Genomic DNA, 17847 nt, shown 5'->3' with positions numbered 1-17847 from the left:
GCGCAGCTCCGGCCGGTGCAGCCAATTGGGGAGTGAACCATAGGATGGAAGACTTCACTCTCTCTGCCTCTCTTCTCTCTGTGTAACTCTGACTTTCAAATAAATAAATCTTTTTTTTAAAAAAAAAATAAACTGTACCCTTATAAGTCTGCAGAAATGTATGCAGAACTATACAGGTTGGGTTTTGTTTTTTTTTTTTTGACAGGCACAGTGGACAGTGAGAGAGAGACAGAGACAGAGAGAAAGGTCTTCCTTTACTGTTGGTTCACTCTCCAATGGCCGCTGCGGCCGGTGCACCACGCTAATCCGAAGCCAGGAACCAGGTGCTTTCTCCTGGTCTCCCATGCGGGTGCAGGGCCCAAGAACTTGGGCCATCCTCCACTGTACTCCCAGGCCACAGCAGAGAGCTGAACTGGAAGAGGGGCAACCGGGACAGAATCCGGTGCCCCGACTGGGACTAGAACCCGGTGTGCCAGCGCCACAGGCGGAGGATTAGCCTATTGAGCTGCGGTGCCGGCCCTATACAGCTTGATAGTTACAAACTTCCTCCTTCCTCTCTTATTCCCACTCTTTTTTTGCTGAGATCTATTTTCAATTGACTTCATACCCAGATGATTAACTCTATGTTAAGTAAAGAATTCAACAAATAGTATGAAGAAAAACAAATGAAAAAAACAAAGAAAGTGAAACAGTTTCTTGACAGTCAAGAAAAGGGCATCTCAAATTTATGGAAGTGTCAATTTCACTTCTACAGATGGCTTTTTAGGTGCTCTATTAGTTCTCATGATCAGGGAGAACATATGGTATTTGTCCCTTTGGAACTAGCTTATTTCACTAAGTATGATGTTTTCCAAATTCACCCATTTTGTTGCAAATGACCAGATTTCATTTTTTAGTGCTGTGTTAATATTCCATAGTGTACATATCCTATAATTTTTTTTTTATCTAGTCTTCAGTTGATGGGCATTTAGGCTGATTCCAAATCTTAGCTATAGTGAATTGAGCTGCAATAAACATGGAGGTGTAGATAGCTCTTTTGTTAACGGATTTAATGTCCCGTGGGTAAATTCCCAGGAGTAGGATGGCTAGATCATATGTTAAGTTTATATTTAAATTTTTGAGGCATCTTCATACTGTCTCCCAGAGTGGCTTTACTAGTTTACATTCCCACCAACAGTGGATTAGGGTGATTTTTTCCCCACATCCTCGCCAGCATTTGTTGTTTGCTGATTTCTGTATGAAAGATATCTAACTGGGGTGAGGGGAAAGCTCATTGTAGTTTTGATTGCATTTCCCTGAACAGCTAGTGATCCAAAACACTTTTTTATGTGTCTGTTGGCCATCTGAATTTCCTCTTTTGAAAAATGTCTGTTTAAGTCCTTGGCCCATCTTTTAACTGGGCTTTTTGTTCTGTTGTTGTGGAGTTTCTTGATCTCTTTTTAGATTCTAGTTATTAATCCTTTATCAGTTGCATAGTTTGCAAATAATTTCTCCCATTCTGTCGGTTGCCTCTTCACTTTCCTGACTTTTTCCTTTGCTATACAGAAACTTCTCAATTTGAAGTAATCCCACTTGTGAATTTTGGCTTTGATTGCCTGTGCCTCTGGGGTCTTTTCCAAGAACTCTTTGCCTGTATCAATGTCTTGCAGGGTTTTCCCCAATGTTCTCTAATAATTTGATACAGTCGGGTGACAGATTTAGGTCTTTAATTCATGATGAGTGGATTTTTGTGTACTTCTGTAGATGGAAATCCAGTTTTCCCAGCACCATTTGTTGAAGAGACTGTTTTTGCTCCAGGGATTGGGTTTAGTTCCTTGGTCAAATATAAGTTGGTTCTAGACATTTGGATTGATCTCTGGTGTTTCTATTCTGTTCCACTGGTCTATGTATCTACTTTTGTACCGGTACCAGGCTGTTTTGATTATAACTGCCTTGTAGTATGTCTTGAAATCTGGTATTGTGATGCTTCCGGCTTTTTTGTTGTTGTTGTTGTATAAGATTGCTTTAGCTATTTGAGGTCTGCTGTGCCTCCATGTGAGTTTTAGCATCATTTTTCTAGATCCGAGAAGAACATCTTCAGTATTTTCATTGGTAATGCATTTAATCTATAAATTGCTTTTGGAAGAATGGACATTTTTATGATACTGATTCTTCCAATCCATGAACATGGAAGATTTTTCCATTTTTTTTTACCTTCTTCTTTTTCATCCTATAAAGTTTTGTAATTCTCTTTGTAGAGATGTTTGACATCCTTTGAATTTATTCCAAGGTATTCGATGTTTTCTGTATCTACTGTGAATGGAATTGATCATAGAAGTTCTTTCTTACCCATGGCATTGTCTATGTATACAAAGGCTGTTGATTTTTGTATAATGACTTTTATCCTGCTACTTTACCAAACACTTCTGTGAATCCCAATGGTCTCTTAGTGGAGTTTTTTTTGGATCCCCTATATATAGAATTGTGTCATCTGCACATAGGAATAGTTTGACTTCCTCCTTCCCAATTTGTATCCCTTTAATTTCTTTTTCTTGCCTAAGGGCTCTGGCTAAAACTTCCAGGACTATATTGAGTAACAATGCTGAGAGTGGGCATCCCTATCTGGTACTGGATCTCAGTGGGAATCTTCCAACTTTTCCCCATTCCATATGATGCTGACAGTGGGTTGCTGAGACTTGCTTAATGGCCTAGTATGTGGGCAAAGAGAAAGTTCCATGCCCTGCTGAGAATAATGTCTACTCTGCAACTGTAGGATGAAAAGTTCTATATATATCTGTTAGGCCCTTTTGGTCTGTAGTGTTGATTAACTGCTGTTTCCTTGCAGATTTTCTGTCTGCTTGATCTGTCCATTGCTGAAAGTGATAGTACTGAAGTCCTCAATTACTATTATATTGGAGTCTAAGTCTCCCTTTAAACCCCATAACATTTTTGTTAAATAGATAGGTGCCCTGTAGTTACGTGCATATAAGTTTATAATAGTTTCATCTTCCTGTTGAATTGATGCTTAATCATTACGAAGTGTCCTTCTTTGTCTTTTAACAATTTTTGTGTTAAAGTTTATTTTGTCTGATATTAGGATAGCCACACCAGCTCTTTATTGGTTTCTGTTGGCATGGAATATCTTTTTCCATCCTTTCACTTTCAGTCTGTGTCCATGTTTATTGGTGAGATATGGTTCTTGTAGGCAGCAGATAGATGGGTTTTATTTTTTAATCCATTCAGCCAGTCTGTGTCTTGTAACTGGAGAGCTGAGGACATTTACATTCAAGTTGACTACTGATAAGTAATGACTTTGCCCAGCCATTTTTCAAAAAATATTTCTATTTTTTTTACTTTGAATTTCCTTTGAACTTTTACTGGGAGATTTTCTTCCTTTACCTTCTGTCGTAATGAAGACCATGTTTCTGTGTTGCTGTGTGTAACACATCCTTACATATATTTTGTACGACTGGCAACAGGTAGTGACAAATTCAATTTTTCTGTTTCTTATGGGAGTTCTTTTTTAAAAATATTTTTATTAATTTATTTGAGATGTAGAGTTATTGACAGCGAGAGAGAGAGACAGAGAGAAAGGTCTTCCTTCCGTTGGTTCACTCCCAAGATGGCCACAATGGCCGATCGGAAGCCAGGAGCCAGGTGCTTCCTCCTGGTCTCCCATGTGGGTGGAGGGGCCCAAGCACCTGGGCCATCTTCCACTGCTTTCCCAGACCATAGTAGAGAGCTGGCCTGGAAGAGGAGCAACCGGGACTAGAACCTGGAGCCCATATGGGATGCCAGCACTGCAGGCAGAGGATTAACCAAGTGAGCCATGGCACCGGCCCCTTGATTTCTCTAAGATCTCAGTTTCATGGGAGAAAGTTTCTTTCATGTCCTATATGGATTTCAGTAGTTCAAGCATTTGCTTCTGATTACTTCTATGTAATCTTATGACTATTTTTTTTGAATTGTGTTTCTTTCATTCTTCCATCTCACCATCTTCACAATCTGGTATTGAAGTGTTGTGTTCTTTTGAGGGTGTCATGTTGTCTTCTTTATTCTTGTTTCTTGAATTAGTGCATTTATTGTTTGGCATTTGTGGAGATACTCATTGGTTTCTTCTTTGTTTTTTGCTGTGGTGGCATTTATCTTTGCACTATGACTCTGTAGATAAGTGGAATATCTGCTTTCAGTGAATATCTAGAGGCTTGTGTAGTGGGTGTGGCCAGGGAGCTCTGTTCAGTTCTCCAAGGTTAAGGCTATGCCTAAGGTGACACACCCAGGTTTTGCATGGTATATCTTCTCTCCTTTTTTTAATCAGAAGGAAAATTTATTTTGCTCACCTGAGCTCCTCTCCTCAAAGGATATTAGTGTCTGAGCACTAGCACCAGTGGGTATAATATTCATCTGCTCTTCCCCAAGGAGCACACAAAAGATCTGGATAGTTCGCAGTATAAGTTCAGCTTCCTTGGTAGTGTATCTCACTAGGTAGGAAGAAGTCAAATTATCCCTATTTGCAGATGACATGATTCTATAAATATGGGATCCAAAAGACTCCACTAAGAGACTACTGGAACTCACAGAAGAGTTTGGTAAAGTGGCAGGATATAAAATTAACACACAAAAATCAATAGCCTTTGTACCCACAGACAATGCCATGGATGAGAAAGAACTTCTAAGATGAATCCCAATCACAATAGCTACAAAAATATTAAAGACCCTGGAATATATTTAACCAAGGAGGTGAAAGATATCTATGATAAAAATTAAAAAACATTAAAGAAAGAAATAAAGAAAACACAAAAAATTGAAAAATCTTTCATGCTCATGGATTGGAAGAATCAATATCATCAAAATGTCAATACTATCAAAAGCAGTTTACAGTTTCAAGGTGCTCCCAATCCAAATACCCATGAGTTTCTTTTCAGTTCTAGGAAAAACTATGCTAAAATTCATATGGAACACAAGAGACCCCAAACAGCTAAAGCAATCTTATACAACAAAAACAAAGCCATAGGCATCACAACATTAGATTCAAGACATACTCTGGGGTAGTTATAATAAAAGCAAACAAACAAAAAAGCCTGGTATTGGCACAATAGACATACAGACTAATGGAACAGAACAGAAACTTCAGAAACCAATTCACACATCTATAACCAACTAATATTTGAAAAAAGAACTAAAAAAAAAATCAATCCCTGGAAGGACAGTCTTCAAAAATGGTGCTGGGAAAATTGGATCTCTGCAAGCAGAAGTATGAATGAAGATCCTTACCTTACACCTTATACAAAAAACAACTTAAAATGGATCAAGGATCTAAATCTACAACCTGATACTATGAAATTATTAGAGGAAAACTTGGGGAAACTCTGTAAGGCATTGGCAAAGGCAAAGACTTCTTGGAAAAGACCCCAAAAGCAGAGACAATCAAAACCAAAATTAACAAATGGGATTACATCAAACTGAAAAGCTTCTGCACTGCAAAAGAAACACTCAGAAAAGTGAAGAGGCAACCAACAGAATGGAAGAAAATATCTGCAAACTATGCAACTGATAAAGGATTAACATCCAGAATCCATGAAGAGCTCAAGAAATGCAACAACAACAAAACAAACAATGCAGTTAGGAGATGGGCAAAGAACTTGAACAGTTATTTTTCAAAGGATGCCATTCAAATGGCCAACATACACTGAAAAAATGCTCAGTCTCACTAGCAGGGAAATGCAAATCAAAACCACAATGAGATTTCACCTCACCCCTGTTAGCAAATGGCTCTCATGCAGAAATCAATAAATAATAAATGCTGGCAAAGATGTGGGGAAAAAAGGTACCCTAATCTACTGTTGTTGAGAATGTAAACTAATACAGCCATTGTGGAATACAAAGATACCTAAGAAAGCTGAAAATAGATATACCATATTATCCATTAATCCCATTCTTGAGAATTTACCCAAATGAAATGAAATCAGCAGATGAAAGAGTCATTGGTACACTCATGTTTACTGCAGCTCAATTCACAATAGCTAAGATATGGAATCAACCTAGATGTCCACCAACTGATGACTGGATAAAGAAATTATGGTACGGAATAATACTCAGCCTTAAAAAAGAATGAAATCCTGTCTTTTGCAATAAGAGATGCAACTGGAAACCATTATGCTAAGTGAAATCAGCTGATCACCAAAAGACAAATACCGTATGTATTCCTTGATCTGTGGTAACTAGAGTACCTAAAATGTAATGTATGGGAGTGAAATTGAGATTCGTTGATTGTTTAGAGCCCTTGTCTCTACTGAGGAGGAACAATGATTTTTTTCTCCATACTATTTGTTAAACTCGTTACTTACTGAAAAGTTAATCTTACAAGTATAAAGTAAATTGAAAGTAGATCATTGTAAAAATTAATGGAGTAAGAGTGGAAGGAGAAAGAAGGGTGGGAACATGGGCAGGAGGGAGGGCAGTATGGGAAGTACCACTATGTTCCTAAATCTGTATATATGAAATACATGAAATTTGTGTACCTTAAATAAAATTTAAAAAATAAAGTATATACAAAAAATTTTCAAAAAGGAAACATACCTTAAGGTTTCCTGAATATATAAATATATATTTATGTATAAATATACCTGAGGTTACCTGAATCCTCTACCTGAACCACCACCACCACCAATTTCCTTCTTCCTCCCACTCTCATCACTTCCTGCAAGCTGCTGAAGAACTGAGACCATGACTCTGTTAGCACTTCTACCCAGCTGTCAGTAAAGTTCTATTTCCACTTAACAGGGAGGTAAATCAAGGAGAATCCGTGTACATTATTCCTAATCAAATAGAAGATCACATTAAAATTCTCCACACAAAGAATGAATGCTGTGACGAAATGCCCGTGGGGTGCCCATGCACTATGGAGGAATTACTTTAAGAATGGGGAAAGAACACAATAAGCACTTTAGATAACCCTCTCAGCATATATACAAGCTGGCTTATATTTGCAAAAGAAACACCAGAAAGATAATCTGAAAACAAATAAAAACGGTTACCAGTTGGGGAGGGAGAGAAGAGGACTTGGGACAGGGAGGCCAAGAAGACTCTATGAGCATACCTTGTTATACAGTGGTAAAGCAGAAATCACACAGATGCTGTAAAATGCGAAAGATTTATACAATCTGAAGAGAAACCAGAGTATAACACAGATGCTGTAAACATATAAACCAATATAAAGAAGATAGTCATCTTGAAATACTTAATACAAAATGAAACAAATTAACAATAGTTAAACTGTGTGAGATAACCAGAAGGAAAAATTATTTTAATTTAGAACTGTATTTGGATTGTATGTTTAGAATATATTTTTGACAAAAAACTCTTAAATATCATTCAGTAGTCTTATTATGTCAGTATTATTATTGAGACTGTATTTTAGATATGCATATGTATATACAAGTATGATACAGCAAATATTGTTATACACATTTTCATTATTAGAACCAAATTTCTACAATATTAATTTGAAGTTAAAATGTCGCCATGAATTCATGATTTTTACTTTAACAAAATAATTTCCATTTCTAATGTTCTATAGCACAAGTATTATGGCTGACAACAATTAACTGTGTATTTCAAAATAACTAATAGAGATGATTTTGACTACTCCTCACACAAAGAAATAATAAATGTTTGAGGAGATGGATACACCAATGATTATACACGCATGTATTAAAATACCACAGTGTACCCTGAAAAATATGTACAGCTATTTGTTTCAATTAAAAACTTTTTAAAATATATTACTTTTAAAAATTAATACAGCAGCTGGCGCCGCAGCTCACCAGGCTAATCCCCCACCTGTGGCACTGCACCCCAGGTTCTAGTCCCAGTTGGGGCACCGAATTCTGTCCCGGTTGCTCCTCTTCCAGTCCAGCTCTCTGCTGTGGCCCAGGAAGGCAGTGGAGGATGGAGAATGCTTGGGCCCTGAACCTGCATGGGAGACCTGGCTCCTGGCTTCGGATTGGCGCAGTGCGCCGGCTGCTGCCGTAGCGGCCATTTAGGGGTGAACCAACGGAAGGAAGACTTTTCTCACTCTCTCTCTCTCACTGTCTAACTCTGCCTGTCAAAATAAAGAAAGAAAGAAAGAAAAAAGAAAAAAAAAACTAATACAGCCATTGTGGGACACAATACAACGGAATCAACCCTGATGACTGGATAAAGAAATTATGGTATGGAATAATACTCAGCCTTAAAAAAGAATGAAATCCTGACTGTCCACAAAAGAATATAGACAATGGTAACAATGGTGCCCTCTAAAAGAAATAGCTGATTCCAGATCAGGGGGTAGAGGGAGAAGGAAAAAGAGGTTTACAAGATGAACCTTGGACACCTGTGCCACAAGCAGGGAAACAGGCAATATTAATGAGGTTGTGTCATATGGACACAGGAGCAGCCTGACACTGTTCCCCGTGTCACTCTGCTAGCTATCCATCTGCAGCCAGGACCAAAACCCAGCAAGAGTGGCTCCAGGATTCATATCTTAACTACTATTCTAGACTACCTCTCAAACAAGACTGATTAAATTTAAAAGGAGACAGGAGATACAAAACCACAGACTAGAATAGAGGCAAAGTGTTCCTGACTCATAAGCATCTTTTTAAAAGTCGATCCTGCCTTTCTCCTTAAACACTCCCTTTCCTTGGCTTTCATATTTTTCTTCTGCCTGATTCTCAGGCCTTGTTGGTTGCTTCCCTTCTCTCCCATTGCTAATACCACAGTATCTGAAGAATTCAGAGCTTGGCAGTCTCATCTTCTCTGTACACACTCTATCAACTCACTTGGTGACCTCATCTTCTCTCATAGCGTTAACTAATATGTATATACACACACCTCCAAGACTTCTATCTCCAGCTACTTCTTTTGAATTTAACTTTTATTATCCAGCTGCCATCTTGACAAATTCATTTGATTGTATGTTGATATCTCAACCTCCACATGTCCCAACCTCAGCAAGCCTCAAACCCATCTCCACCCCAATCCCTGCAAAGCCAGCTCCAACACAGCCTTTTCTGACTTGGTAGTAGCAAATCCACACTTGCAGGTGCTCAGACCAGAACCTCTAAGGTCATCTTGACCTCACAGCTTCCCAATTCTCCCCCTATTTGTCTCTTTATCTTAACCCACAATCAATTGGTCAGGAATTTCTATTGGTTTTACCTTCAAAGTACATTCAGAATCTAGCCTCTCTCACCACCCCTACTACAATCAGCTTAATCTGAACTACTTGGATTATTTCATTGACCTCATTTCTAACCTTGCCCCTCATCACTTCCCTCTCCCAAGTCTATTATTTGTGGAGTATTTCTTTTAAAACATTGACATGACACTCTTCTGCTAAAAATCCTATATCAGATCCTCACTTTACTCAAAGGAAAACCAAAGACCTTACAATGGCTAATAAGGCAGGCCCAACAAAACCTTGCCCCTACTATCTTTCTGACCTCATTTGACACAGTACCCCTTCTCACTCACTTGCTCCTGCCGAATATGTCTCACAGCCATTCTCAGGCATGTCTGGCACACTCATCCCATAGGGCATTTGTTCCAGCTGTTCTCGCTGCCTGCAAAGTTCTTCCCTGCACTCCCTCAAGTCTTTCCTCAAATCTTATCTATATAGTAAGGCTTACTCTGACCAAGTGATAATACACTTTGCCCTACTTATTTATTTATTATTTACTAGTGTTCTCATTCCTCCCCCACCCTCATAAGAAAAAAGGTACTTATTTAATTTACTGTTATATCCCAGTGACTGAGCAAGTATAAATAATCCAGAAGCACTAAAGAGTCCCAAACAAAATAATTTAACAACATGAAGCATATCTATTATTGAGCACAAGTAGGTGATATGCTAGCCTACTCTTTTTCTTTTTAAAGATTTATTTATTTATTTGAAAGTCAGAGTTACAGAGAGAGGAAGAGAGGTAGGAAGAAATCTTCCATCTACTGGCTCACCCCCCAACGATTGGGGCTGAGCCAAGCCAAAGGCAGATGCCAAGAGCTTCTTCCAGGTCTCCCACATGGGTGCAGGGGCCCAGGGACCTGGGCCATTTTCTGCTGCTTTGCCAGGCACATCAACAGGGAACTGTATTGGAAGTGGAATAGCCAGGACTTGCATAGGTGCCCACATGGGATGCTAGTGCTGCAGGCAGTGGCTTAACCTGCTGTGCCACAGCAACGGTACCTCTAACCTACTTTTTTTGTTAAACACACACACACACATAAACAAAAACAACTTACGCTAAGAATGCACCTCAATTCAACTATAAGAGACATCTAAAGCCAATAGAATTTAAAAAAAGGTGATAAAGCAACAGAATATACCAAAATATGCTGGATAAAAACAAATGAATAGACAGCAGCAGTCAGGTGGCAGTTACAAGGATAAATTTTGAAGCTAGACAGACCTGGAATCAAATACACAGCGTCTTCAAAAGTTCATAGAAAATGCATTCTATGACAAAACTATGCATGGATTTCAAATTTTTTGTATCAAGATCAACTCTCTTTTAATTCCATCTTCCACAAACTTTTAAGTACTCTCATAGTGCTTTTGTCACTGAGCCATGTGACCTTTGGGAGGTTATCCCTCTGAGCTTCATTTACTCATCTACAAGATGCAGACACTGCCTGTATGTCAGGGCTTTTAATTACCTGGGAAAAGCATTTAACACAGCCATGGCATATGCTCCACATCGGAACCTTGCATAATCATTGTCCATGTCCTGTTTCAAAAGTTCTAGGGTCAGAAAAACAGTCGTAATCAGGGTTGTTTTAAAATATAGGCAAAGACCAGAGTAGCAGATATATTTTCAGGTATTTGAAGAGGCCTGAAGAAACCTTTAATGTCACAAGGTTTACCACCTAACTGGCAGCTGTTCTTACTAGGTTTTTCCTCCTTTCCAAGGTAGAAAACAAATACTGCACCCTATCAGAGGTGTCTTAAGTGTTTACCTGGAACAAGCAAATGCACTTCTAAGAATTTAGCCTGCAAATAAACTCCCACATGTGTGAGTATGAAATGACACATGAGGGGCCAGCGCTGTGGCATAGCAGGTAAAGCTGCCACCATATGGGATGCCGGCACAAGTCCCGGTTGCTCCACTTCTGATCCCATTCTCTGTTATGGCCTGGGAAAGCAGTAGAAGATGGCCCAAGTCCTTGGGCCACTGCACCCACATGGAGCCAGAAGAAGCTCCTGGCTTTGGATCAGCCTAGCTCCGGCTGTTGTGGTCAACGGGGGAATGATCCAGTGCATGGAAGACCTCTCTCTCTCTCTCTCTCTCTCTCTCTCTCTCTCTCTCTGCCTCTCCTTCTCTCTGTGTGTAACTCTGACTTTCAAATAGATAAATAAATCTTTAAAAAAAAAAAAAAGACATACGAACAAGTCAGACTTCTTTATGTAACAAAATATTTATAATAACAAAAGGCCAGAAACAACATAATAACCATTAGTAGAAAAATTGATTAAATATATCCATATAATAGGGTACTAAGCAATTTTTTTTTGACAGGCAGAGTGGATAGTGAGAGAGACAGAGAGAAAGGTCTTCCTTTACCGTTGGTTCACCCTCCAATGGCCACTGCGGCCGGCACACCGCACTGATCCGAAGCCAGGAGCCAGGTGCTTCTTCTGGTCTCCCATGCGGGTGCAGGGCCCAAGGACTTGGGCCATCCTCCATTGCACTCCCGGGCCACAGCAGAGAGCTGGCCTGGAAGAGGGGCAACCGGGGCAAAATCCGGAGCCCCGACCAGGTAGAACCCGGGGTACCGGCGCCACAGGTGGAGGATTAGCCTATTGAGCCACGGCGCCGGCCGGTACTAAGCAATTTTTTAACAATAAGATCTCCATACAGTGATAAGGAATAATCTCCAAGATACACTCTTGAAAAAAAGAAAAATAAAATTTTTAAATACCAAGGGAATAAAAGCACAATATGCTGCATTTGCATAAGGAGGAGCTAATATTTGCTTGCACAGTCATTCCTTGGTATCTGGGAGAGATTTGCCCCAGGAGCCACTACAGACAACAAAACCTGAGAGTGTTCAAGTCCCTTCATACCATGGTATAGTAATTGCATATAACCTACACGCATCCACCTGTAAACTAAATCATCTCTGGATTACTCATATTACCTGAAAGAATGTAGATGCTATGTAAACAATTGTTATACTGTGCTGTTTAGAGAACAGTGACAAAGAAAAAAGTCTGTACATGTTCAGTACAGAAGCCAATTTTTCAAAGAATGTTTTTGATTCACACCTGGTTGACTGAGATGTGGAGCCCTCAGATATGGAGGGCCAACTGTTTATGCACACAGTATCTCTGGAAACAAACTAACTTAGGAAGAAAACTTTCCACTAGTATACCCTTTTGAACATTAACATCTTCACCTGTTTGAATCTGCCATCAAAAATATTTACAATACTATTAAGTTAGGTTCCATCTACTAAGTAGTTACATTCTAGGCAAATTAGTAAGTTATGCCTGAATTTACTAGCCCAATGGTAACTGAATACCTACTATGTGTTGCAGTATTGTCTTCAATTTGACAACTTATTTACTTGATGAAAACTGTTGTCGTTGTGGAACCAAATCTCCATTCAAATCACATTTACTTCACCTGGCAAGCAAAGTGTATTCAGATCTGCTCACATTACCTCCTCTTTAAAATAACAAACAAACACACAAACTAGAAATGAAAACTCCTTAGCCATGATTTGCTCTCAGTAAACTGCTTGGCCAATAATAATCCCCAGCACAGTTGTTTTGGGTCTGTCGATGAAGATTCAAACTAGGAAATTCTAGTGGTTAGAGGTATGGTGAGATGATCTGACTCTACATTATTCACTAAATCATTCAGGACTAAATCAAATAGATTTCGTAACGAATAGCAGACCTCCCATCAGGCTAGTCCTACCACATTTTGTCCTAACTCCACCATGAGCAGAATACATTGACAACCACTTGTAATCTCTGAAAACAGGAATTCTGTTACTACTAGTCCAAAAATAATAATAGCTGACACCATTTACTCAATACTGACAATGTTTTTCTGTGTTGAATGCTTTTGTAAGACATGATTTCACTGAATCCTCATTCTAAACTTGAGTAACATTACCCAATTTAAAGGTGAGCCATCAGAAACTTGGGACAGTAAAACAACTGCCAGTGGTCACACAGTAAACAAGCAGTTCTCGGAGTGAAACCCAGATCTAACTGTAAGAATTCCAAGCTACATCTCAAAACCTGCCGCCTATCCCAACATGATTTTAATAGTCTCTGAACCTACCAAAAGTAGTTGTTTAGAACACCTTTCAGAGCTGAGTGTCTATAGAGGACAAATGTCCTTATCAGCTCTCTTCCACAGGGTAAGTTTTGCAGGCCAGGATCTGGCCCTGTTGCCAGAGGCCTGCGGTTGTCCAGGCTTGCCAATGACTAAAAAGAAGATGTTGAAAGAAGAAATCAAAGATCTGAAGATAGTTCTTAAGGACAGGGACAAGGAAAAATCCTAGTGGGATCTCTCACTGGCTACCATGATATGGGCAGTTTCCTATACACAGCCACAACTTTTGACCTGGGAAGATCTTTGTCTTCTCTCTACTCCCCATTGCACTTTGTTGCCCCAACTGTCCCTCTTTGTAATAGAACCAAGACTGGGGCTCAGTGTCACACAACAGCACCACCCTCACAGAATGGTGCAAGCACAAGCATACACTCACACTTTATCATTTCCTTCCATTCCTCCAAAATAATAAAGACAACTTGAACAAATCAAGGGTATGGACCACTTCACCAAAGCAAGCATTACAGTGGTATTCTCTGAGTGTTGCCCTGGGGACCCTAGAAGTTCCCAGGAGGACTTCAGTAATGTGGAACAACCTGAAATAGGTGTTAGCTGATCAAAGGCATCCATAGACTCCAAGAGACAGTCACTGCCAAGAAAACTTATCATCCATGGTACAGATGAAATGTTCAACTCACTCGGCTGCACAGGAGGGGCCTTCCATAACTACCACGCTAATACAGTCTGCTGCTAGTTCCTCTCTATCCTTTAACTCTCCTCTATTTTCTGCATATACTTTACTTCTATTTAAAATCATATATATGATATATAATGATGATGTCCCCTGGAAGAACAAAACTCTCACCTGATTCATTTACCGCTATATCCCTGGTGTCTAAGAATAGTGCCCAAAACATATAAGTAGAAACTCAAATATCTGTTAGGTAAACTGGATAAGTAATATACAACTCAGTTAAGTTCTTAAAAAGCATTCAATAAATATTATTAATCAGGTAATTAGTATTCTATGACTTTTCTTTTACCTCTTTAAACAATTCTCCTCATTGTCTTTGCAGGTTTTATTTTCTATTCACCATAATCAAGAATTATACTAATTTACTGCCTGAAAGAATTTTCCTTTCCAGGATCAGGAGTGGCCATAGGGCTAGATTATTTCTTTTATATTCACCTAAGACACTGATAGAACATCCAACTATGAACCACATCCTATAGACACAGCCAGCCAAGAGTGTGCATTGGTGAAGGGCCTTGGCCACACCACTTATGTCAATGTAATGTAAGCAAGGATACAACTCGTTAAGGATGAAGTTCTACCCTACCTGCAATTTTGGTTGATGGTAATATTATCACCAAAAGGCAAACAAGTTTGCTATGTAGGTTCTCAAATAACCAAATTAGGTGTGTCTGAAATATTCCCAGATAGAAGTTTGCATGGGTCCCCGCCAAAACAAGAAACACATACATATGTGTATATGCAAATGTATACATGCATGTTATTAGGAGACTTTCAAATGTTCTCTCATAAAAGGACCATCCTTTACATGGAGACCATGTCCTTCCACCAGTTTGGTATTCAGCTGCCTTCTCTTTTCAGTAATTATGTTGATTGCTCACAGTGAGTTCTTCCCTACTAACTAAACAAACGAAAAGTTGGCAATGTCTTTCCATTCGCAAAATGCTTTCATTTATTATCACTTTTTTTTTTTTAACAAATCTTGTCAGTCCATGAAATTCTGAAATCCATAACATCTAAATGTAAAAAGAATACAATTAACAGCAGTCAGGCCAAACTTCAAACACAAAACAGTTTATCTTATTCATTAACACTGTCTTGTCATTCAACAAAGCCCTACTGTCATGAACCATTGTTCATACTATTCCAACAAATCTTAATTATAACTCAGCCAAAATTAACACAATTTTTCTAACCATGTGCTTGATCTTAGCATGGACCTTTCAAGGAAGTGCTTAAATCTTGTCAGGCATGGCTACACTATTATCAAACTACTCTTGTTTATGGTTTTTGTGACCTTATAACTGCATGAAGCCCCTCTAAATAAATCTTAAGAGCACTATAATGTTATCTTGAGAACACGATCATGTTCAAAGCTTTCTTCAACCTCACACTTGTAATTCAGGGCAGGTGTTTGACTCAGCAATTAAAACGCCAGTCAGGACACCTGCATCCTATATCAAAATGCATGTAGTGACTGCCACCCATATGTGATATCTGGATTGAGTTCCCAGCTCCCAGCTTCACACCTTTCCAGTCCTGGATGTTATGGGCATCTGGGCAGTGTACCAGCAGATAGGAGTACACTCACCACCCCTCCCCCACTGTGTTTCAGAGAAATGATTCGTTATTAATTATTATAAACAAATAATTCATTATCATTAATTTTTAAAACACAAACCTGTAACCTACTGACCCTCCCCATTCTCAATGCAATTCATCCCTGACACATCCTCACCCAGGTTACATACCAAGATCCTTTACTGTAATCATTTCCTCTCAAACACTCCGACTCCCCTGCTTTATACCCTCTGTTCCATATCTGCTTGGCAAACCCCAGAATTCTGTGACACACATGCTCCACACCTGAACCTGAAAGCTCAACAACTGTCAGACACACAGACAAATGTGTTATCCAATTTCACGTTAGTTTTTGGTCACAAATCTAAAGAGACCTTCAACACCACCTGATAATCCTCTGTGCTTTGAAATTGCTCTTTTAGCTTCTCTAAAATGTCCACTTCATGCCTTCTTCTGTCTCCTCTTACAGCTCCAATTGCTAACTGATGTCTTTACTTTATTAATAATACAGAAACAACTGGAGAGCCCCTCAGCCTCTGACCCACATCAAAACTATGGCCTACCCACAACCTCATCTTCTGTGTCTACACAATATGTCGCTGGTGTAGTCAGAAGCCAAAACTACTTCTGCTATGGGCCTCAGTCATGCTCACCCTTTAAAGGTTTTTTGTTCCAGTACTTACTCTGGCTTACCTGTATCATCATTACTCCCTCTAAAATGAACTCTGTCCAATAGCTTATAAATATGCCTTGTATCTTAAGTTAAAAGAGGAAACTCTTCCATGACTACATGTCCCCTTCCAGCTATGGGCCTATTTCTCTACTTCCTTATATAAAAAAAGTTCTTAAAAGAAGCTTTTGCAGTCAGTTGCAAGTTGCTGTCATCCTTTCACAGTCTTTGCTTCAACACATTCTAATAGGTGCGTTCTACCAGTCCACAAGGCCTAACTAGTCTTGTCAAGGTCACCAGTTACCTCTTTTCTTGTTTGTTTGTTTTTTTTTTTTTTTAAGATTTATTTATTTATTTGAAAGGTAGAGTTACAGAGAGGCAAAAGCAGAGGCAGAGGCAGAGGCAGAGAGGCAGAGAGAGAGAGAGAGAGAGATCTTCTGGTTCACTCCCCAAATGGCTGAAATGTCCAGAGCTGCACTGATCAGAATCCAGGAGACAGGAGCTTCTTCCAGGTTGTCCACATGGGTGCAGCGGTCCAAACACTTGGGCCATCTTCCGCTGCTTTTCCAGGCACATTAGAGGGGACTGCATCAACAGTGGAGCAGCCTGGACTCAAACCAGTGTCCAGATGGGATGCCGGCACTGCAGGCGGTGGCTTTACTCACTAAGCCACAGTGCCAACCCCAACCAGTTACCTCTTTGTCAACAAATGCAATACATGCATTTGACACAAACGAACTTATTTTTTTTTATTCTCTTGGTTTCTGTAATACACACTCTCCAGATTCTCTAAGTGATTAGCAGCTACTACAGTGCCCTCTGTTCCTCTTTTCCACAGCAAAATGCTGGCATGCACTAGGGTCCTGTCCTGAACCCACTTCTATTTTATTCATCTTCTCAATGTGCCAGCTTTTGGTGTTCTTGATTTCTCTTTGTTTTGCTATTAATAACTCCTCCAAATTCCACTATTAATTTTCAGTGCCTTATGTTAATATCTGCATTTAGGATAAAAAATTTTCATCTTAGTTGCACTGTAGTTGAAATGCTTTACATATGTTCAGAGAGAAGAGCATATTCCTTTAATTTTTAAATTTTTTTTTATTTGACAGGTAGAGTTATAGACAGAGAGAGAGAGAGACAGAGAGAAAAGGTCTTCTTTCCGCTGGTTAACTCCCCAGATGGCCGCTATGGCCGGTGCTGCACCGATCTGAAGCCAGGAGCCAGGCGCTTCTTCCTGGTATCCCTTGCGGGTGCAGGGGCCCAAGCACTTGGGCCATCCTCCACTGCCCTCCTGGACCACAGCAGAGAGCTGGACTGAAAGAGGAGCAACTGGGACTAGAACCCAGCACCCATATGGGATGCCGGTGCCACAGGCAGAGGATTAACCAAGTGAGCCACAGTGCCGGCCCTGAGAAGAGCATATTCTTAAAGTACACAATTCTATATACATTCATTGAATAAAACTTAATTTACTAGTTCAAATTTTGTTTATTCTATTTGTTACATAAGATGTTTTTGTTAAGTTATTTTATAAA

At 39.5% G+C, this 17847-nt stretch overlaps 1 protein-coding gene across 3 annotated transcripts in view; it reads right to left on the bottom strand.

Moving 5' to 3' along the window:
* MARK1 (microtubule affinity regulating kinase 1) overlaps nt 1–17847 on the bottom strand; it is a 156839-nt gene that overhangs the window by 107152 nt on the left and 31840 nt on the right. Inside the window, exon 2 of one of the 3 annotated variants that reach the window (XM_062210375.1) lies at nt 10675–10759. The exons of the other annotated variants lie outside the window; for them this stretch is intronic. Within the exon in view, the coding sequence (XP_062066359.1) occupies nt 10675–10716 (42 nt within the window). The 5' untranslated portion in view covers nt 10717–10759. The remainder of the gene's footprint in view (nt 1–10674; nt 10760–17847) is intronic. 3 annotated transcript variants of the gene reach the window in all.

This window comes from Lepus europaeus, chromosome 14, assembly GCF_033115175.1.
Source record: "Lepus europaeus isolate LE1 chromosome 14, mLepTim1.pri, whole genome shotgun sequence".
NCBI lineage: Eukaryota > Metazoa > Chordata > Mammalia > Lagomorpha > Leporidae > Lepus > Lepus europaeus.
This window is presented reverse-complemented; position numbering and strand designations above follow the sequence as displayed.